We start from the raw sequence: 23,806 nt of genomic DNA on the forward strand, positions 1-23,806 counted from the left end.
CGTATTTATATTTAAAATCGTTCATATAATTAAAAAAATATAAAAATCATCTCTGCAAACAAAAAAAAAAAACAATTAAAAATAAGACCTTTTAATCAATCAACAATAGCACGAGGGGAAACTCTCACCATTTTCAAATCTTGATGTTGTCCCATTGAACCACTCAAATCTTTGTTTCTTTTAAATAACTTAAATCAAATAATCACGGGTCTCTTTTCCTTATTATTATGTAAACTAAGTCAAAGAGCCATCAACGGCCTTTTTTGTGCACTATACAATTAGAAATCTTATTCTACATACAATCATCTGGTATAGAAGCATTCACTTTCCGCTTTCTTGAAAAATATTTTCTGTTCATGTACGAAAAAGAAAAGGAAGATGAAAATAAAAAGGGAGGGCATGTGGAACACGAAGAGATATTTTCAAATCATGTACGAAAGAGAAATGGAAGTTAAAAGATATTTCCGCTTCGTAAAACAAGAAGAGTAGAAGACCTTTGATTTCACAATTTTTCTTAAGCTATAGGCTTTAGAGAGGGCATGTGGACTACAATTGTCAATTGAGATGGTAGAGCATCCTATACTTCAATGATTAATCTTCAACTTTAGCCTAATTTCTGGGACCTATATATGTAACAAGAAGACGACACGAAGGACCACAACAGATCGTATATCAATCCTGTTAGGCTATGATAATCGAGCATGATCAAGGAGGGGGTCCTCTGATAGGACCCTAGCTCAACAAGGAACAAAAGTGTAGACCATGCACAAAAGATTTGTGCCCCATAATTCACCCATATAACTTACTTCATCCTTGTCGGCCATTGATTCGAACCATGCATCAATAATCGGTGGAAAGCTGATAATTGGCATAAGACGCGGAACATTTATAGTACGTTTGGGGTGAAAAGTAGCATTTTTAATCCAATAATGTAACACTACAACATTTTTTAGATTGTACGGCTTGAGTTTTAGGGCATGCTTAGTATGCATGTCGTAAAAAATGTTATTTTCGGGGTGCTATAAATACACGTGTGAGTGATGAAAAATTAGGAAGAAAGCCGTAAATTAACAAGCTAATACGATGTTTGACAAACATCGTATAAGGTATGCATTACGGCACTCATTGGATGCCTTAAAAACAGTTTTACAGTGTGGTCTTTGTGATTACTCACGACTTCACGTGTACGTCATAATGAGCTTTCATTATATACGTCACGGTTTTTTGTTGCTTTGAGGCTGCACGTCGTACATGATATAAGACAATGTTTTCAGTGCACTGTAAATTGATGCATGTTGTGTGAAGAGAAATTTACGCATGATACTGTGTTATTGGATCAGAACATCATATGATGATAAACCCGTTTTATAAAAGTTATTCTTGTTGGGGTGTGAGCCTTTTTGGTCAGGATATATGGTGTTAGAGTGTGCAAACGGTAGTTTACTTATGAGAGAAGTTTTGTAAATCGGGGTGAATTAGAGCACATCAAAGCCAATTCCTGATTCATTGTCCGAGTTACACTCCAAAAAAGTCACAAGGCATTTAAGTTGCAGTTGTATTTTATGAATAACCAAGGTCTAGGGTTTTTGCTTTGTGTTCATGTTTTGGGCTCAACCTATGGGTTGAGTTTTTTGCTCTGGGTCCATAGTTTAGTTTACTTTAATTACAATAGGGTCTCTGTTTATATTGTGTATTGTATGTTTCGTTGGTAATGAATTTCGCCTTGTCAAAAGAAAAATAAAAAAATTGTACAAAGCAGCGTTGAATCCACTTTTGTTTGTTGCCATGACTGAATAATCTTTTGCCACGATCAAAATTATTAAAGCATTTAATTTACTCTTTACTTTTTCTTTTTATGGGCACAAAATATTGCTTCGATTCGTGCTTTCCCGTGCCATTCTCTACTTTGATGACATCCAAAGTCATCTTTGAAGTGAATTCAAAGCAATTTTTAGTTGAATCCTTCTGAGCACAGAAAATGAAATAATCAAAACAAAAACAGATAAAATAATTTTCAATAAATGGAAAAGTGAGAATACACACACACGCACACATTTAAATTAAATGTTTTGATGGTTAAATTCATCAAATAATAATAAATAAACTATAAATGGATAAAAGAAGAAGATGTTTGGAAACTTATTAGTTCAATTGTGAAAGGCTTTTATTTTTTATTTTTTATTTTTTTTTATCACAAATGATCTTTGGAATTGACTGTGACGACCCGTCCCGAATTAATATATATTTTATCCTCGAATGTGTGGAAATGACGAGTATACCCTTGAGTCGTAGTGAAGTGGATGTACGTTTATAGTTTTAAACTATTTTTTAGCGGACGTGAGTAAATCATACTCGATGTCACGAGAGTGTTGACGCGATTTAGGACCAAGTTGGGTTTGTAATGAAAATGTTACGAATAAATGATCATGTAATCAGGCTAAAGAAATGGACCAATCATCATACCTCCTACTTTCTTGGGTCTAATTAGAATTGTGGGTTTGTTTTGAGTTAAATTGCTAGCCCTAAACCTTATGGCCCAATCAGGGCCCTACTCTTCTATTTTTGCCCAATCCGGACACACACACACATACACGTGCCAACCTCCTTCATCTTCTCCGTCTTTCTTGAACTCTCTCTTTCGTCCGTACAATCCAAGCCTTCAACTTTCAAACATCATCCAAACTTCATCGATCGAGCTTGAGCTTTGCACCAATGTGTTTTTGGTGACTTCACGAACCCATCCGTACCATTGGATCAAAGAACGGATCACGGGAACCCAAGAACCTAAGAGCTCCGGCGTGGTGCTCTGTTGCTCCGTCGTGATCGTGATTATTTCACGGAGTTTTAAAGCTTAAGGGAGTCTTAAAATTACTCCATAGAGACCTGGGAACAATTTTTGGGAAGATTTGGACGTCGAGATAGGTCAATTCCACGAGTTGCAGAATTAGCAATATCGAAGGATTTTCCGGCCACTTTTCGTCGGTTTTAGGACCTCTAAGAGGTAAGATCATGTTCTTCTAGTTCAGGGTTTCAAATTGATATAAAATTTGTGGAATTTGGTTGAAAAACGAAGAAGATATTGAAGTTTTATGATTTTCCAGTTTCCGGTGACGCAACAATGGCCAACGCCGGATTTCCAACGAATCATCGGAGAAGGAAGGAGAATATTCCGTCAACTTTGACGGAATATACTAACGGCGTTAGGTAAAAGTTAACAACATATGCTACTATTTAACGGAATATTCCCTAACGGCATTAAATATTCCGTCTGTGTGCTAGGCACGTGCCTGCGCGTGTGGCCGTGCCTTGGCCGGTGCGTGAAGGCGTGTGGGATATCGGAAAATTATTCTAAAAATATGGGGATGCTCATGGTGTTGAGTAGGCCACAATGGTATATTCAAACACCTCAATTGAACAACGTATAAGAAGTTATTGCACGGTTTTGATTATGTGCTTAGAATTAACGTTAAAATAGTTGTTTCACATATAGGTGAGACGTTTCCGGAGGACGAGCACAGCCAGGTGAGACTTGGGGGTTACAACCCTGCTATATGCCAGTGAGTAAGCTTTTGGTTATATATATATATATACATATATATATATATTATGCGTTTCCCAGAAACTGTTTTAAATGGAATTTCATTTGAAATGCCATGTCATATTTGCTTTACATTTTAGCATATGCATTAGTATAGCTTTGCACAATATTGCATGATGCTGCGAAGACCCAGGTAAGTCAGGTGAATGTATATTGACGGTATGGTTGCATGGTAGTTGTTTATGAGTTGATGCATGTAGAGCTCATTGTCCTGCACCCCGATGTTAGTGCTCCGCCCTTGGCCAGGGCCTAGCCTTCACGTGATCGTTCACCTCCCGCACTACAAGCTCAACTTGGATCCAAGTCAGGTGCCCAAGTCAGGTGCTAGCCTGTCGTACAGACAACATTAGGTAGTTTCGACTCGTAGGTGACTTGTGATTCGTCGCATAGCCTTCACGTGATCATAGCACTTAAGCATACTTATTTACACACAGCCTGTCGTACAGACCACATTAGGTGGTTCCAACTCGTGTGCAGGTTTAGAGCCTTATAGGTCACATTAGGTGACTCCAGCTAACATATCACTTTTATATTGATTTATATCACCTGGATTACATATTTATTGCTGAGATAGTGACATGGCATATACCTGGTTTTCTTTACTCTCAAGCTTGATTTCTATAAATACATACGTATTACTATTTTCTGGGAAACTATACGGGTTTTACAGTGAGGGGTTATTACTTTTAAAAGTGAAAAGGTTTTTAAAAGCTTTGTTTTTACCCACTCACGTTTTCTGTTTTGCGCCCCTCCAGGTTCTAGTTAGACGTTCGTGTTGGTGGCTTACGAGGACTCTACGGCGATTCTGACAGACTCCAAATAATGTAGGGTTTTCTTTCCTATCCTGTATAATTAGTATTTAGCTTGCTAGATTGCACTTAGGTTATCTATGCTCTAATGATGTGTAACCGTGCTTTAAACATCTTCACTCGCACTTATATACTTACCTAGTGTAAATTAGTTAGTTTTGGTTTTTAATTACTCACATTTTCGTATCATTATCACTTCCGCATTGCGCTCATGGCTACGTCACCCTCACGTGACGGCCAACATGCCTCGAGTTAGGTCAGGGTGTGTCATTGACCCATACCATCAAGAAGGTATTTGAAATTGAAAATCGATCAATATAGTTTTTGAAAATAGGTGTCATAAATTAATGTGGTCATTTCATCACAATTCAATAAAAAAAATTTGTTATGTGCTGATGTAGCACATAAATCAGTCCCACAAGTTATTTTTTTCTCCTCACAAATGATCCTTGAAATTGACCCACACCACCAAGATGAGCCCCCATAAGTTTTTTTTTAAAATTTTTAAATTTTTTATTTTTTTATAACAATGTAGTCTTAGTCTTGTAAATAAGCGTCTCAAATTAATATGATTCTTTCGTCACAATTTTATAAAAAAATTTTGCTATGTGTTGGTGTGGCATATAAATGGATCTCATAAGTCTAATTAAATTAAAAATGAATTAGAAATATGTTTCATAATTTAATAATTAGTTAAAAAAATTGTCAACCCAAAAACCCAATCCCTCAATCACCTCCGATCCCAACTCACATTCCTCTACCTCCACCTATGGTAGCCATCATCGTCTCTTCTTTGAAGAAAAAAAATTCTCAAGACACCCATCTTTACACCCTTCACCTGATTGGACCAAGATCGAGACCACCTTTGATGACGACTTATGTGCAATCACCATCCCCATATTTGTGATTGACAACCTCACAACCTTAATCTTGGAGAGCTTGTTGAATGCTATCCCAGTGATCTTGGTGACGCGGAGAACAACGAAGTCTGCCTTGAGATAGTATCATTGTGCAAAACGGTATTTTGACAACTTTTTTAATTAATTACTTAGTTATTAAACCAACATCAACACATAATAAAATTTTTGATGTAATTATGACGGAATGACCACATTGATTTGTGACACCTATTTTAGGAACTAATTGATTGATTTTCAATTTTAAGGATCATCTTGATGGTGTGAGTCAACTTTTCGATTTTCAATTTTAAGGATTATCTTAATGGTGTGAGTCAATTTTAGGGACCAATTGTGATAAAATGCCTTAAATCCTACAAGAACCATTTATGTGTCATATCAGTATATAACAGAAGTTTCTACAAAATTGAAAGAAGCAATTAATTTGTGACACATATTTTCAAGGATTATAATAATCAATTTTTAATTCTAAAAGCTATCTTAAAGGTGTGTGTCATTTCAAGAACTAATTTCTGATAAAACCCTTCTGTGAAATTATGGTCTCTAATATATGTTTCTATTCCGGCCCAAAACAGCGGACTAGCAAAGAGCCATCTCGTGATTGGGCTGTCATGTGAAGTGGGTGGGTCAGCCCATATTATCAGTCTGTTAAGAAGCTCACTTCAAATTTTTAAAAGATGTTTAGAAACTAGTAGTTTGTTTATGAGAGCTATTATTGATAGTCGAAAAAATCATTTGAAAAATACAAGAAGAAAAATATATTTGAGACAAGTGTAAAATAATTTTTTTGAGAGTTAGTTACGCCCTTGTTTATTTAAGCGATATTAATACTTAGAGTTGCACTCAAGAGCTTAAGTGTGTCTTTATATTTTTAGGGGGCGTTTATTTGCCTTCTTTAGCTCTCACTGGATTGGATTGGATTAAAGATTTAATGCAATCCGTGTTTGTTTGCTCTCGGGACTAACATTAGTGGCATTAGTGAGGACTCACCTCGACTAACAACAGGACTAGCTGGTCTCTCATGGCTACTCGCGTCCCAGAATCACGTCCTCTCCCTCTCTCCTCGCGTCCTCTCTTCTATCTTCTATCCTCTGACCTGACCTAGTGATTTCCAAGCTCGAGGAGATGAGATTCTTGACTACTCGGTCTTGGTTCGTGACCCAGACTTAAGTTGAGATTGGAATCAGAGCGTCACCGTCGCGAATACAAGAGACTTAGCTGCCATTTTGACTTTGATTTCGTGATTGTGTTGCATTTTGTGATTTGGAAGCTTTATAGATTGAAATGGAGGGAGAAAGTTGTGGAATTTGGACGAAAAAAAGGAAGAGGGAATAGAGCTTCGTAGTCCAGAGTTGTGGAATTTGGACGTGAAAAAGGCTGAGGGAAGAGATAGGTTTCTTAGTCCAGAGAGTGTTCTAGAACAAGAAAAAGAAAATGAAAATGAAAATGAAAAAAAAAAGAAGAAGAATTAATTATTATTATTTACATTATCTTGCTTTTAGTCCGACACTGCATCAAACACTTCACAATGATAGTCCAGCTTAGTCTAGTCTAAACCAGTCAAGCTTAATCCTTGAAGTTAGTCCAGTCCGAGATAATCTTGTGCAACAAACGCACCCTTAAGGCTAGTTTGGGGGTTGTGATGCTATGAAAAAAAATATTGTTTTCAGAAGTAATGGTAGAGCTGCTTCTGTTTCTATTGTTTTGGACCCATAATTTTAACAAAAAATACTTTTATTTTTTTCATTCACCGAACACAATCTTAGCCCTAACTTTTAAAAAAAAATTGTTTTTAAAATAATTTTAGCAATGTCAAACCAGCATTTTCAAACTCGATGAACAAATATAAGAAGAGGAAGAGAAAAGGCGGAGCAATCTGCGACCCATCCGAGAACCCACCTGACTTCGCTCATTTGGCTTCCCTCTACCCCTACTCCAGCCCTTTGTCCAACTCAATATGAGAAAAACTAATAGGTAAAAACATAAATTTTGAAATAAAGTATGTGAGTATTTCTAAATTTAATAATGTCTTTACTGACTTTAAAGTCACATAGGGATAGAGCGTCTCGTACGTGTTACTCTCCCAACACAAGCCAAAAACATAAATTTTAGGATAAGACTGGAATGTCACACAAGATTGTTTAGTTATAAAACTGTATAAAAATAAAGAGACGAATTCAATAGAAGTATTATAAACTTTTTATCTATTTGTCACATTTGATTGAATAAACGATCTTAATTTTCATAATAAAAAAAAATTGTTGAGATTATTTTTACAAAATAATTCATAATGGATAGTGCTAGAAAGATCAAAATTTTAAACTAAATTTGTGAGTCAGATGATGTATCACCAACAAAAAATAAATACGTTAATCGACATTTAATTAATAATCAAATCAGTTACAACCATATCATTTAGTTTGTAAATCTAGTTTTAAAAATTGAGAATTTTAACGAAAAACCCACGGTATTGTTCACTTTAACGAAAAATCATATTTTTACCCTACAAAATCATTCATAGTACTATTTATTTTACCCTTTATTTTACCAGAATAGCCAAACTCTTGTCGTATCTAAATTAATTGATGATGGGTTTCCTATTTATTCCAATATAAACTTCGTTCTTAATACGCAAAGTCCCAAGTTGAACGTGGCAAATATACAGTTACTTTAGTCTTTATCACAGCATCAACCACCCACGGTCATTACGCGGCAAGTCCAGCTGTCGCCACGTGTCCCGGCAACTCCATCGTCGTCTTTACCGACACGCCCTCCATTACTTAGAACCCAAGGTTGCTCCTTCCCTAAAACCCCCATATCTGGCAGTTATATCTTCCCCCAACCCGAAATCCCCCAACATTCAAATTCTCAGAATCCACTTCTTACCAACCTAAAGACCATGTCCGCTTCAAAACCCACTTCTTACCCATCGGTCGATATGAACGACCTCGCCGAGAACCTCTTCCCGGAAGACGACGCTGTTTCAACAGAAATCCCTGTTACCCATTCCTCCGAGGACCTCCTGGTCAAAGTACCAGGCGCTATCGTCCACCTTATAGAGAAGGACTCGAGCATCGAAATTGCCCGCGGCGAACTTACCATCGTCGGTCTCCGGCAGAACGGGAATGTAGTCGCTGTACTCGCGCGCGTGGGAGACCAGATTCAGTGGCCTCTGGCGAAAGACGAACCCTCCGTGAAGCTCGATCAGTCCCACTACTTCTTCACTCTTCGGGTCCCCGCAAATGGGTCGCCAAAAAGAGGCGAAATTGACGACTCGACCGGGAAGGGAGGCGAATTCGAGTTGCTGAATTACGGGTTGACTTTCGGGTCAGCGGGGCAGGAGGGTTTGCTGAGGGACTTTGATCAGATTCTGGGGAATTACAGTTGTTTTTCGGAGGGGAAGGTTGAGGGGGTGGGGAATTGGGAGGTTTTGGACGCCAAGGGGGAGGAGGTTGGCGATAGGGCCGCGGCGTACTGGACTACTCTGGCTCCGAATGTGGAGGATTACAGCGGGAAATGTGCGCGGTTGATTGCGGCGGGTTCGGGGCAGATGATAAGGGGAATTCTGTGGTGTGGGGATGTGACGGTGGATAGGTTGAAGTGGGGGAACGAGTTCTTGAAGATGAGGATGGGACCCACTTCGCCATCGGAGATTAGTCCGGAGGCCTTCAGGAGGGTCCAAAGGTGTGTTTTTTAATTAAACAGAAATGTTTTTTAAAGTTTTTGCGTCTGCCCGTTTGATTTTGGTAACAATTATAATATTTATTAAAAGAAAAAAATACGTCCAGTTAAATTCCTCAAAAATATTAATTTTTTGTGGTAGTCGGTATTGCGAGTTTTTTTCGTAGGAGAGGGTATCAAATATGTAGGGGGCGGTCGAATTTCTTCAACCCCTCAGGTGCGAAATTATACAAGATCCCCTTTAAGATGACCGCTTAAGCAACAAATTTCTTGCTTAAGAGCCAACTAATTGAGCTCAGTTGGAGAGCTCAATGAGACCGAAAGGCGTGGTCCAAGCAGCTGCTGGATTGGATCTCCCCATCTCTCCTAAAATTAGAGTAGATGATTTTCAGCTTCGTAGTTTCGGGTTGAGTTTCGAGGATCGAGTGTTAGTTGTCAAACTTTGATACTAGAACCACCCTGTTTTTAGTATGCAGCAGTACAAGGCTAACATCCATTAATGTATTTGCAAATTTCAGGGTTAAGAAGTTGACCAAGAGGTCGGAGAAAGTGGCCACCGGGATCCTTTCAGGGGTTGTCAAAGTATCTGGATTTTTCACGAGTTCGATAGTTAACTCTAAAGTGGGGCAGAAATTTTTTAGCCTTTTGCCTGGAGAAATCATCCTTGCTTCCTTGGATGGATTCAGTAAGTCTTTTGCTTGAGCTCTACATGTTTTGTTTTTGGATTTTGATATTTGAGATATGGAGGTGCTGAGCATGAAATTATGCAAGTTGCAATCTTAGCCAATAGGACTAGTCACATTTCTCTTGTGCTCAAGTTTGCTGTTTGTGTTTGAAAACACAGACAAGGTCTGTGATGCTGTGGAAGTTGCGGGAAGGAATGTCATGTCTACCACATCGGTCGTCACCACTGGGCTTGTTTCACATAGGTAATTCTTAATGTGACCATGAACTTTTACTTATTTGATCGAATCCTTCTCAGTTTCAGTGTGCATATATATATATATATATATATATGTTGTCAACTAAGGGAATCAAATGGCTGACCTACATGTGATGCGTTCTTCATTGCAGGTACGGAGAACCGGCAGGGAAGGTCACGAATGAAGGGCTTGATGCCGCAGGGCACGCTATAGGGGCAGCTTGGGCCGTGTTCAAGGTGAGGAAGGCTCTGAACCCGAAGAGCGTGATCAAGCCAACAAAGCTTGTTAAAGCTGCTGCTGAATCCAAATCCTCGTCCAAGTTGAAGTCCTCAAAATAAGAAGTGATATGCCTCTCTTGATGGCTGCTGTTTGGGTTTCTCCAAATTTATGTTCCTTTTTTTATCAAAGTCTGAAAATGGAGTGTGTGTATCTAAAATACGAATGAAAATAGTAATTCTGAGCCTTTGCATGCATCCAAGCAGGTCTTCTGAGAGATTCCACAATCAACATGGGAGGATCGAAAAATATGCATATTGGTGGTCTCATCTTTTAAATTAGATTAAACATGTTGTAATCATCTGCGCAGAATTTGGCATACACAATGGACCAGAGCAGTCTCAGTATGCATCTCTTTTAATGGTTCATGATCGAATTTCCTTGCTCGTAAATTTAGCGTAGATTAGAGTAGATTAGAATAGAACACAACACATGAATGATCATATCTGCATCTGCAGCGGATTTGATTCTCTTTGATAGTGCTCACATTGCTTAAAACAGGATTTTGATGTATAACCATCAAACATTCAAATCTACCTTGCGCATCCTTTTTTTTTTTTTTTTCTTTTCTTTTTTTTCTGACGAGCTATCAAATTGAATAAATTAAATAAAAATAACAGGGATACGTTGGAGGCTAATAAGCGTGTGTATTGGCTCTGGCCACGGTGCGGTATCGTATGGTGTGGGAGTGGAACCCAAACCAAAACCTAAAAACATTTTGGTATTGATTGGGTTCAGTATCATAGGGTGTAGCAAATTTTACTGGTTTTTTTGGTTTTGTTTGTGTGGGCCCAATTTTTGGTATTGGGGTGAAGAAGGATCCTGGTAGTTATAAACAAAGGGACCTGCTAGTGTGATATAGGACATTACAATGAGCTGGACCCCAAATTCCATTTCATCCAAAAAAATGTTCTAGCTAATTAAAATGAGTTCGACCCTAAATTCCATTTCATCCATTCAAATATTGGCATTAGTACAACCAAATGTTCAGTTAAACATTCAATAAACGTTCACAACCAAGAATTTCATCCATCTATCCATTTTCTGCATGATGCAACCATTCCATTTCATCCATCCATTTCATGCCACATCAAACATTCAATTAAATGTTCACAACCAAGCATTATCTAACGAAATGTTTTATGAAATTAGTACAACCCAAATGAAAAGCGAAGTTCAAGTTCAAGTAACCATAATAAAGTCATACAAAGTTTAGTTCAAATCAAAATGCTTTCAAACCAAAAACATAAATTGTTCAACCAAAAAAGCAATGCAACATCAAAAATGTTCACAGACCTTTTTAAACTTTATGGCTACTTCCAACATAATAACTGTTGAATTCCACATTGTGGGCAATCTAAACATATTAACTTCTTCGTTAAAAAAAAAAAAAAAAGAAAAAAAAGCATACTAACTTCTTCATATGCAGAGCTTGCTTGAAATACTCTAATCTTTGTGGAGAACTCCTCAAAAACCTCCCACAATTACTTACGGATAAAAGGCCTTGGTTAGCCTCTTCATCCCTTGACTCACAATTAAGTTGGTTATGTGACTTGTACATCTCACATGTAAATACTCCCCACTCAAAATGACTTGTGAATTTCCCACCTATTCATCTTTGACCTAAGTGGATCCAATGCAACTATTTGCGAAGCATTGTCAACCGTGATTTTGAGTACTTTATTTATGTCCCATTCAAAAACAAGTTTCAATCAACTTAGCTACTGTGGTTTCGTATTGGTTAGGAATAACACAAAAATTAATGATCCTCTTGTGCATATTCCATTTGTCATCAATAAAGGGTGTGGTGAGGACAATATAATTCATGTTCGAGTGCTTGTCCAAGTGTCCGTGTAAGAGAAATTCGGTGAGCATTTAATTCCTTCTTCAAACTAGCCTTAGATTAGTCATACATTCTTAAAAAAGTTCTAACAAGAGTCCTAGAAAGCACACAAAGCAATACAATTGCAACACTAGAAAACCTATCGAATCCCATCTTATCAACGGTATTAAAGGGCATCTCATCAATAACAATCATATCTACACATCCTTCCAAATAATCGAATTGGTTAAACACCCCTGCAACCAAGTTTTTACCCGCTTTCTTAACCCCAAAAAGACTTTATTTTTATTTTTATTCATGTTTACGGGGTACTATCTAAATTGTCTTTCAAGATGTTTTCTTATGCCGTACGTCCCATTTACAATTGAATCGGCTACATAATCACCCGAATTTCTTCCATCTTTGGGGCGATAGATGCATTTAGCTCTAAGTTTTACTTCTTCAACCATTAATGTTTTTCCCTTTTCATCTTTTACAAGATTTCCTTCTTCATCTTTGACGCTTACTAGGGTCTTAACCTCATACGATTTAAAGTGCTCTCCAACCCAACTACGTTTACTGTCTAGGAGATGATAATCACTTACCTCATCTTCTTCACCATCTCATTCACTTCCAAGTTCAGCCTCACTTTCAGCTCCTCCCGATTAAATTTCTTCCAAATCCATTGGCTCCTTCACGGGGTCCGAAACCTGCAATAAACAATCACACACAAATACAATGGACATGAAGTTAGCACTGGCTATAATATTTGAACCTAATTTAAAAATCCAACGACTGATAGGACGAATAAGCACTGGCTATCAAGCATATATCAACACAGTTACATTCAGAAGAAATATTGTAATTTAGCACTACAAAGTGACAAACAAGTTTACTTATTGATATATTGATTGATTTATATGCAGGATATGTGTGTGTGAGAGGATTTGAAAGAAAAACAAAATAGCACCACGACCCTTAACGCTCCCACGGATCGACCTTCTGGTGGACTCGACCCCAGGCCATGACTACAAAGTTTTATGGACGCCTACTTTGTGTACAACCAGATAAAGATGTACGAGCCTGATACGGAAGCAACATTCTTTGCTATTGACCGAGGTATGTACTGTTACAAGGCTATGCTCTTTGGTCTAAAAAATGCAGGAACAACATACCAAAGACTTGTAAACCGAATCTTCAAAGAGGATAAATACTTAAAAGTCCATATTAAATTGTTACTCCTAATAGAAATTAAATAATTATTTAATGCTATTGTCCACAAATACATAATTATAAAACTAATTTATTTGTCCATAACATCGAAAAAAAACTACCCTGCTGGTGGTGCTTCTCTATGTCGGGCTACGTCATACTTCCACTGTCGGTAACGTGTGACGACCCGTCCCTAATTTTTCATGTAATTTTCTCCCCAAGTGTGTAAATTGACGATTATGTCTTGTTTGGCAAAAGTGGAACCTGACGTGAACGTAGTTATTCGGCTTTTAAATTATTTTCTCGTTATTGTAATTAAATAGTACTCGTTGTTACGAGTGCGTGAGAGCGAGTTAGACCTGAACAAAAAGTTACGCTTAGTTAAAGTACGTTAACAACGGGTAGATTTGTACACGTGTGTGTTAATTATTTAGTGTTGGAAACTACTGTTTTCGATAATTTACGTTAGATTTCGCATGATTTCAGTTGTACAAAACCTTATCTCTTTTTCTTTTTAAAAACCTGTCCGTGACTTACCATCCACACCAATCAAACGTTTTCCCACTCTTTCTCCCCCAATCAGACACCTTCACTTTTTCAACCAATCAGAAAATCCCTCCCTCCTCCTATCAGCCAATCAAAAAAGCATGTCTCTCTCTCTTTCATCTTCTTTTTCTCTCTCCTTCACCTGTAACTCTCTCTTCTCTGCAACAACAAGGACCAACATCAAACCTCACAGATTGACCCTTAAACCACCACCATAGTGCTCCACTCATCCTCACAAACCCATCCGTACCAACCGATCTTAAAATAAACGAGTTTTGAACTTCCAACTCGGAGCAACTCTAAGCTCCGACTCCGATTGAGTTTTTCCATACGTTTTTTTGTTCGAGTTACAAGATTTCGTTACTTTTGAAGTGGAGCCTGTGGATGCAAATTTCTTCCTCCTTGATCTGGGACAAAATTGCACCTACAAAACAATTAGCACCTTTGATCAAGGCCAAGAGCCTCACGCGCCTACGATGAATTTGGGGGGGGGGGGGCTTTGGCCGAAGAACCTCCGATGCCAAAGTTAGAATTTAGAGAGAAAGTGTTTGAGAATTTTAGAGAATTTTAGCAAGAGAATTGGAAGTGGTCTTTGGGAGAGAATGGAGAGCTTTTATAGGTGAATGGCCGGCCTCTTTGGGTGAGAGAGGACCGGTCACCTAGCTCCTTTTGTGGGCTAGGTTCTTGATTTGTTTCAAATTGGGAGTTATGAAATAATTAGCTAATTAATCGAAATAATTCCCTAATTAACTTAGCTAATTATTATCATAAAAAGGAAAGATGTGAAAGAAAAGGTAGAAAGCATGGTTGGTTTTAGGGGTGGGCAAACGGGTAAAGGAACCGCGGGTAGGGGCGGGTAGTGTAGGTTCGGGGCGGGTACGGGCCGGGTCCTTTTTTTTTTGGGAACAAACGGGGCGGGGCGGGCCGGGGCATGGTTATTTACGGGGCGGGCCGATTCCTACAACTTAGAAAAACGGGGCCACGGACCGGTCTGTTTCATATTATAATCAACGGTTGAGATTGAATGATAACCTATCATTCAATCTGAACCGTTAATTTGTAACCTAGGTTTCCAAATCAGTTTCAGTCTTCAGTGTTCAGTCTCAAATCTCAATCTCTCCAACACTCCAACCCTTTCTCAAATTCGCGGCGCCGCTCCTCCGTCCACCTTCTCCGACACGACATGACTCCAGTGTTCACTTGTAGGAGGTGATGGGGATTTAGAGAAGGGTCCGATGACTGCACAGCCAAACCAGAACTCTCTGGCGGAGCCATCGCCGTCGCCGTCTCCGTCTTCCACGACGTCGGCGCCGGCTTTGGTGCTTTCCAACTCCGGAAAGCGGATGGACCAGGCGGTAGTGAATGAGGTCAATGAGCTGGGAGAGACGGCTTTGTTCACGGCGGCGGATAAAGGGCACCTTGATGTGGTTAAGGAGCTGTTGAAATATTCGAATCGGGAGACCGTTACGAAGAAGAACCGGTCCGGGTTTGATCCCTTGCATGCTGCTGCAAGTCAAGGACACCACGGTAATGGTCTTCAGCATTTGTGCTAATTTGGATTTAGAATCTCTTTATCTAATTCTAATTGTGTGATTTGTTAGTTTGGGTGTTTTGGTGAAAGATGGTAAAAGAAGATTAAAAGATTTATTGGTGCAAAAAGATAATCGCAATTGATACAACTTTGTATCGGTTTTTTCCCATTATTAAAAGAAGATTAAAAGATTTGTTAGTTTGGCTGATTGTGGTGCTCCTGATCCTAAATGGGCGTAAGTTTTTTCCCATTGATACAACTTTGTATCGGTTTTTGTATGGCACCAAGTCAATTTGAGACATGCTTGTTTCGTGAGTAAGCTTCAGAGCTTAACGATGAGCGTGTCGTGTAAAGCATCCCAAATTCGGATACACATGTTTCAGGGCATTTGAAAATAAATGTATATTCTTAGGACAGTTTACTTTCCATCCTATATCCTTCTGACTTGGAAGGTATCCTGTTCGTAACTGCATTTGCAGGTCAGCAAACATTGGAGTTTTTATATGCTTAAAATGTTGTGGTGTGCACAGGAGTCTTGGTACTCATATATCAAAGGTAACCGCTCCTGATTGCTGGATGCATCTAATTTAAATTTTTATAATGGAAACAATTTGCCAGTTGAAATAACTGATTGATCCCAATCTGCTTTCATCAAGGAAGTTCATTTGATTGTTCATCCTTGGTTGTTTGAGTTGCAATGCAAGGAAACTGGGAAAGTTTATTTCAGTCCTTTTACCAAAAAAATCTCTCTTTGGCTTTCCTTCTTTCGTTCTAGGATGACAGGCATGGTAGAACTATTTCAGGCTTGCTCGATGATCTGTCAAATGTTGCTTAATTGATCAATATTCATTATTATTTTATGTTTTCTATATGCTGACGTGATGTCTCCAGTCGTGTGCATTATTACAATTATATATTTGTCTTAAACAACATGAATTGGAAATGTTCAGGTTTTGTCAGTGACCCTGGATGAATGGTCCGATAATGAAAAAAAAAAAAAAAAAAGTTATTGGACCCGTAGACCCGTCCCGAACCGGCCCGTTTGATACGAGCCGGGTTAGGTCCGGTTCCCAAACTTAAAATCCTTACACCCGGCCCGGCCCGGCCCGTTACATTTTAAAACGGGTAGGTCCGGTTCTTCCAAATTTGGGCCCGGCCCGGCCCGTGCCCAGCCCTAGTTGGTTTCTTTGGGGGTGGAGGATAACCGGCCTTATTGTGCTTTTTGGGTAAAATGGATGACTTAATTGACATTTAAGGGATTAATTAGGCAATTAACCTATTAATTAGTCAATTATTATGTTTTTAGAAGGATTGTTTTAGGAATTATGGAATGAATAAATTATTTAACTAATTGATTAGCTAAATAATGAAGTAGAAAATATATGGAATGAGATAGGTTTTGGGAATTACCTTGTAGATGGAATTTGATTAAATAGGTTTTGAATTGTTACTTATTTTGGGCACTTTTGACTTTTTTGAGGGATGATTGCCTGTTGCTCGCGCGTAGGAATCCAGTTATAACTCAAGGGTATTTTTGTCATCTTTTGTTCAAAAATCCACATGTCACCTTGTGATTATTTTTGGCTCCATAGAGCCGAAGAGGAAACCCATGGGTTTGAGACAATGAAAATACGGCTGAGAGTCTCGAGTTTATTTTGATCCATTTCCATCCACCTTTTGGACTTTTAAGAGGTATAAACTTGTTCTCCTATTCCTGTGGTTCATTTCCATATAAAGTACATTGAAAATGGTTGAGAAATGAAGAAGTTATGAGGTTTTGAAATTTTTCCAGAAACCGGTGAATTTTTCCAGATTCCGACGAACCAGACAGCAACGGACCGCAGAGGTTAACTGGAGAAGAATGTGAATATTCCATTAAAGTTAACGGAATATTCTGACATCGTTAGGTAATGCCGTTATATTTAATGGAATATTCTGTCAAATATGACGGAATATTTCCTAAGGTTTTGTCAATTTGTCAGGCATGTGGCCTGCGCGTGTAGCCGTGACCGGCCATCGGCCGACGTTTGCTTAACGTGTACGGGTCTGCGATGTCGGGTAGAATGTTTTCGTATATTTAAACCCTCCGTTTGAGCAAACTATGGGGGATTTTCCTAGCCCTTATGTGTAGGTCCTAATTAATTAATTAGTAAAGTTATTTCACATATAGGTGAGACTTACCCTGAGGAGGTATGAGGACAAACTAGGCTAGAAGGCTACGATCCATCAACGTATCAGTGAGTGAGCATTTACACACACACACACACACAAAGTTTTATAGTTTCCACATGTGCTTTTGAATTGATTTACACCTATCATGCCATGTTTTATTTAATTTTAAAAAATGCTATTATGACGTTAAGCTTTATGTATTGTCATGGCATGTTCATACACTTTATACTTGCTCATCATGCATGCTTGCACTGGTGTAGTACTCATTCCGGCTAGGGCCAGGCTTCACATGTATGTTCACATCACACCGCACGCACACCTTGGATCCATTGTATGTGCCAGTCTTGTCGTACATGTTGCAATAGGCAACTTCGACTCATATGTGATGTGCTTAGCACCAGTCTTCACATGATTGTAGTACTAGAGCGTACATTATGATTACATTACACCTAGTCCTGTTCATGCCAGATCCCCTCTACATGAACTCGTGTGTTAGCATAGATTGATGAGCACCTAATTTTATTATGCTACTGTTGTGATATTATGATTTGGCGAATTTCTGGATTTATCGTTGACTTACATTTAATTTCATACTTATACGTAGTATGATTTTCTGGAAAATATACATGTTTTACGGCGAGAGGTCAGTGTGTTCAAAAAATAAATGTGTTTTATAAACCTTTGTTTTTGCCCACTCACCCTTCTGTTTTTTGCCTCTCCAGGTCTTAGTTAGCTGATTACTTTGTGGCGTACGAGGAATATCCGGCGATTCTGACATACCCCTAAATAAATGTAGGAGCTTTTCCTGCTGTGTAATAAGCACTTGAACTAGTTTCGACTGCACACTTTTATGTCATCTATGCTCTGAACATTTGTGTTTTATAGGTTCTTCCAACTACTGCGCACTCGCTACTTTAGATTAAATAAATGTTAGTTTTGGTTTAAATTTATCCATATTTTTATGCTTCACTTTCCTTTTTGGTTATGTCATCTTCGGGTGACGGCCAGCATGCCTTGACTTCGATCGGGGTGTGTCAGTTTGGTATTAGAGCATAGGTTTGGCAGTCCTACATTCCTCGTATGTGTTAAGGTCCTAATAATTTTTTATCTCTTATGTCAGAATCATGCCACCTTGTAGAGCGCCATATGTCCCTTATGAGACTAATTTTCCTGATTTTGGGCAACTCGGTGAGGCTATCGCCAGTGCCATTCAGTCCGCACTTAGTCCTCCCCAAAGGACTACCCTAGAGACAGTATCTCATCTTTAGATAAATAATTTCTTTGGCAATGAGGGACCTAAGAAATTCGAGGTTTGGATCGACCATGTTGAAAAGACTTTTCGCGTTATGTAACGACAGGGGAATCTCCCAGTATAGCGATGGTCGAGACAGCTGTAACATCCCACATCGACCAACGGAGAAGGGGTGATGTGCCTTACATGTACATGCCCACCTTTATATAGCACGAGGCATTTTGGGGACTCATTGGCTTCGGATTCCATTGGAACTCTGAAGTTAAGCGCGTTCGGGTGAAAGCATTCCCAGGATGGGTGACCCATTGGGAAGTTCCCATGTGAGTTCCTAGAAACAAAACTGTGAAGGCGTGGCCCAAAGTGGACAATATTGTGCTACGACGGAGTCGAGACTAGGATGTGACGATTTGGTATTAGGGCCACTCTGCCGTGTGGTGCGAGTGTGCTGACGAGGACGTCGGGCCCCTAAGGGGGGTGGATTGTAACATCCCACATCAACCAACAGAGACAGGGTGATGTGCCTTATATGTACATGCCCATCTCTATATAGCACGAAGCCTTTTAGGGACTCACTAACTTCGAATTCCATTGGAACTCTGAAGTTAAGCGAGTTCAGGCGAGAGTATTCCCAGGATGGGTGACCCACTAGAAAGTTCTTGTGTGAGTTCCCAGAAACAAAACTGTGAGGGCGTGGCCCAAATCGAACAATATCGTGCTACGGTGAAGTCGAGACTGAGATGTGACAGCAGCGACTTGGTTTTTTCTTCTGGAAGCAAAATCATGGTGGGCTTAGGAGTCACACCCGTTATCTGCTCAAGATACCATGAATTGGGATGTTTTTAGACGCCTATTTGAGGCTAGACTTACACCTCCGGAATACAAAGATCGGAAGAAAAATGAATTCACAGAGTTGAAGCAAGGTAAAATGTCAGTCACAGAGTACCACTAGAAGTTCACTGACTTATTCCGTTATTGTCCCGAGATCCTTGGGAATCCTATATAGATGCTCCATTATTTGAAGAAGGGGACTCGTAAGCGACTATGTTATTTGGTGACTTCTACTTTACCCTATTGGGTAAGGTTGTGACTGACATTTTACTTTACGCCTATGGGGTAAGGTTGTGACTTACCCAATTTTAAGAAGGGGACTCGTAAACTCAACCTTACCCTATTCTCTTCGGTTATGATTTGGAGTTCTCGATGCCTATGGGTGAAATTTGTTACGTTTGTTGGGAGTATCGAGGATGTTCCGTTCTCATTGAGGATGTTTTAATGCCAGCTAATGTTGTTCCCTTGGACATCGTTGATTTCGATGTTATCTGTGGCATGGATTGGTTAGATTACAATCGTGCTATGTTGAATTGTCACCAAAAAATTGTTACTTTCCATCGACCGAGTATGCCTATCGTAACTTTTGTCGACAAATGTAGTGGTCTGAAACACGGAGTTATCTTTGCCATGAAGGTAAAGCGGATGTTGAGGAAGGGTTGTCAAGGCTACTTGGCTCATGTAGTGATGGCTGAGGAGACTCTTGCAAGGGTGGAAGACGTTTGAGTAGTCAAACATTTTCTTGACGTTTTTCCCGACGATTTACCTGACCTACCACCAGATCATGAAGTGGAGTTCACTATCGACCTAATTCAAGGTACTGGCCCTATTTCTCTAACTCCTTATTGTATGGTTCCTGCAGAGTTGAGGGAATTAAAAACCCAGTTGCAAGAACTTGTTGGTAAGGGGTTTATTCAGCTGATCACTTCCCTTTGGGGAGCTATAGTCTTGTTTATAAGGAAGAAAGACGGAACTTTGAGGCTATGTATCGATTACAGACAGTTGAATCGGGTGACGATTAAAAATCATTATCTGTTGCCTCGTATCGATGATTTTTTTGATCAACTTTGTGGTGCTTGTGTTTTCTCGAAAATCGATCTAAGGTCTAGTTATTATCAGTTGAAGATCATAAGTGATGATGTTTCGAAAACAGCTTTCCGAACTCGATATGGTCATTATGAGTTTCTTGTGATGGCATTCTGGTTAACTAATGCCCTAGCAGCTTTTATGGACCTAATGAATCAGGTAATCAGTCCGTATCTTGACAGGTTAGTAATTGTTTTCATTGATGACATTCCGTTGTATTCTCATAGTGAGGCTGACCATGCTAGACATTTACTTCTAGTTTTGAAGAAGTTAATGGAGAATCAACTGTATGCTAAATTCAGTAAATGCCAATTCTGGCAGGATCAGGTGTTATTCTTGGGACATGTGATATCTGCTCAGAGTATTCTCGTAGATCCTCATAAAGTAACAGCAATGGAAAATTGGGAGCAACCTCAGACTGTCATTGAAGTACAGAGTTTTCTTGGTCTTGTTGGCTACTATTGACGCTTTGTGAAAGATTTTTCGACCATAGCACTACCTCTGACAAGGTTGACCAGGAAATGAGTTAATTTTGAATGGAGTGATGATTGTGAATGGAGTTTTCAATAGTTGAAGTACTGTCTCACTGATGCGCATTTTTTGGCACTTCCCGATGACAATGGGAATTTTGAGATAGTGACACCTCTCTGAATGGTCTAGGCTGTGTATTGATGCAGCATGGAAAGGTGATCGCGTATGCTTCATAACAATTAAAGCCCCATGAGATGAATTACCCTACTCATGATCTCGAATTGGCAGCTATTGCTTTCGCTTTGAAAATTTGGCGGCACTATCTTTATGGGGAAACGTGTTGAATTTCACTGACCATAAAAGCCTCAAGTATATGTTAACTCAGAAAGAACTTAATCTCCGACAGCGTAGATGGATGGAATTGATCAGCGATTTTGATTGCATTATTGAATATCACCTTCCCATACCCCAGTGGAAATAGGAAGATATCATAATGGATTTCGTGTCTAAGCTGCCTCGTACGTGAATTGGCTATGACATTATCCGGGTGATTGTAGATCGGTTTACCAAATTAACGTATTTTCTACCTGTTCGTGAGAACTATCCGTTGAGTCGATTGGCCGAACTTTTCGTTTCTGAAATTGTCAAATATCATGATATTCTAGTTAGTATTATTTTCGATCGAGACCCCAGATTTACTTCAAAATTTTGGGTAGCTTTTCAAGAAACTCTCGTTTCGAAATTACTCTACAACATCGCTTATCATCCTCAAACTGATGGGAAATCAGAGTGAACTATTCAAACGTTGGAAGACATGTTGAGATTTTCAGTCCTGCAATTCGGAGACGCATAGCACAAACGCTTACCTTTGATAGAATTCGCCTACAACAACAGCTTTCATTCCAGCATTGGTATGTTACCATTTGAGGCGCTTTATGGGAAACCTTGTCGTACACCATTATGTTGGTCCGAGGTAGACGAAAGAGTTTTGGTGGGTCTTGAAATCGTAGATGAGATGAAACATAATATCCAAGTAATAAGGGACAACCTGAAAGTAGCACATGATCAATAAAAGAGTACAGCAGACAGACATTCGACCGACAGAGTGTATAAGGTTGGAGATTGGGTATTCTTAAAGTTGTCACCATGGAAAGGCGTTGTACATTTTGGGAAGAAAGGAAAGCTAAGTCCTCGTTATATCGGACCATATCAGATCATTGAGCGAGTTGGTGAAGTTGCTCACCGACTTGATTTACCTCCAGAATTGTCAAAAATGCATAATGTGTTCAACATGTCCATGCTTCGGAGATACGTCTATGATCCGTCACATGTGATTCCTCCTCAGCTGTTAGAGATTAACCTAAATTTGATTTATGATACGGTTCCATTGACGATTCTTAACTGGAAAGACAAAGTTCTCAGGAACAAAACCGTTCGTATAGTGAAAGTTTTATGGAGAAACCACTTTGTTAAGGAAGTTACTTCGGAGACAGATGAGCATAAGCGATATCTTTATCCACGTCTGTTCTCTAACTATGATTTTTAGTAGTGTTGAAATTTCAAGGACGAAATTTTCTTAAGGAGGGGTAGGTTATGATGACCCGTCCCTAATTTTCCATGTAAATTTATCCCCGAGTGTGTAAATTGATGTTTGTGCCCTGTTTGGCAAAAGTGGAACCTAACTTGGACGTAGTTATTCGGCTTTTAAATTATTTTTCTCATTATCGTAATTAAATAGTACTCGTTATTACGAATGCGTGAGCGTAAGTTAGACCCGAATCGGACTTGTAACAAAAAAGTTACGCTTAGTTAAAGTGCGTTAACAACAGGTAGATTTGTACACGTGTGTGTTAATTATTCAATGTTGGAAACTACTGTTTTCGATAATGTACATTAGATTTCGCATGATTTCAATTGTACAAAACCTTATCTCTTTTTATTTTTAAAAACTTGTCCATGACTTACCATGCACACTAATCAAACACTTTTCCACACTTTTTCCCCCAAGCAGACACCTTCACCTTTTCAACCAATCAAAAAATCCCTCTTTCCTCCTCTCAGCCAATCAGAAAAGCTTGTCTCTTTCTCTCTCATCTTCTCATTCTCTCTCCCTCATCCGTAACTCTCTCTTCTTTGCAACAACTAAGACCAACATCAAACCTCACATATCGACCCTCAAACCACCACCATCGTGCTCCACTCATCCTCACGAACCTATATGTACTAACCGATCTTAAAATAAACGAGTTTTGAGCCTACGTGTTCGTGAGATCGAGATCTATTTGAAAATATAAATTGTGACCTCGAATGGTCTAAAAATTTTAAATACTTAATTTTCAAACATCAAGCCTCGTAACTACTTTAATAAAAATCTAAATTCAAACAAATCAAAACAAAATCTCGAACAATAATACAAAATATCAATAATTCAAATATGTAAATTATAATAGTGAAATCTAGGAACGGGATTTCACAAAGCAACTCGGGCCTTCGACTCAGGTAGAGTTTTCCCTGACGTTTTTCCGTTCTATTTGCAAGATTTTGAGAGTTTTAGAAGCATATAGGCAACTCCCCGAGGCCATTACCTTGGTTTTGAAGTGGAGACGACGAGGAAACCCACGAGTTTGAGACAACTAAAATAAGGCCAAGAGTCTCGAGTTTATTTTGATCCATTTCCGTCCA

At 39.0% G+C, this 23,806-nt stretch overlaps 1 protein-coding gene and 1 long non-coding RNA gene across 2 annotated transcripts; both read left to right on the plus strand.

Annotated features, from left to right (window-relative positions):
* The first annotated feature begins 7,953 nt into the window (after positions 1 to 7,953).
* LOC137728658 (protein EARLY-RESPONSIVE TO DEHYDRATION 7, chloroplastic) lies at positions 7,954 to 10,401 on the plus strand. Its single transcript, XM_068467384.2, has 4 exons — positions 7,954 to 9,008; positions 9,524 to 9,690; positions 9,850 to 9,934; positions 10,080 to 10,401. Exons 1-4 carry the CDS (start codon positions 8,224 to 8,226, stop codon positions 10,264 to 10,266), a joined length of 1,224 nt encoding a protein of 407 aa, XP_068323485.2. The 5' UTR covers positions 7,954 to 8,223; the 3' UTR covers positions 10,267 to 10,401.
* A 5,117-nt stretch (positions 10,402 to 15,518) lies between these two features.
* On the plus strand, positions 15,519 to 16,294 carry LOC148693621 (uncharacterized). The gene is made up of 3 exons (XR_015952001.1): positions 15,519 to 15,550; positions 15,795 to 15,870; positions 16,266 to 16,294. It is a non-coding gene; the product is annotated as an uncharacterized LOC148693621 (long non-coding RNA).
* The last annotated feature ends 7,512 nt before the right edge of the window (positions 16,295 to 23,806 follow it).

Source organism: Pyrus communis, chromosome 10, assembly GCF_041283825.1.
Source record: "Pyrus communis isolate YQ-2024b chromosome 10, ASM4128382v1, whole genome shotgun sequence".
Taxonomy (NCBI): domain Eukaryota; kingdom Viridiplantae; phylum Streptophyta; class Magnoliopsida; order Rosales; family Rosaceae; genus Pyrus; species Pyrus communis.

Coding starts and splice junctions, on each gene's coding strand:
- LOC137728658 (XM_068467384.2), top strand. CDS start 8,224: ATGTCCGCTTCAAAACCCACTTCTTACCCATCGGTCGATATGAACGAC. Junction 9,009..9,523: donor GCCTTCAGGAGGGTCCAAAG/GTGTGTTTTTTA, acceptor TGCAAATTTCAG/GGTTAAGAAGTTGACCAAGA. Junction 9,691..9,849: donor TGCTTCCTTGGATGGATTCA/GTAAGTCTTTTG, acceptor TTGAAAACACAG/ACAAGGTCTGTGATGCTGTG.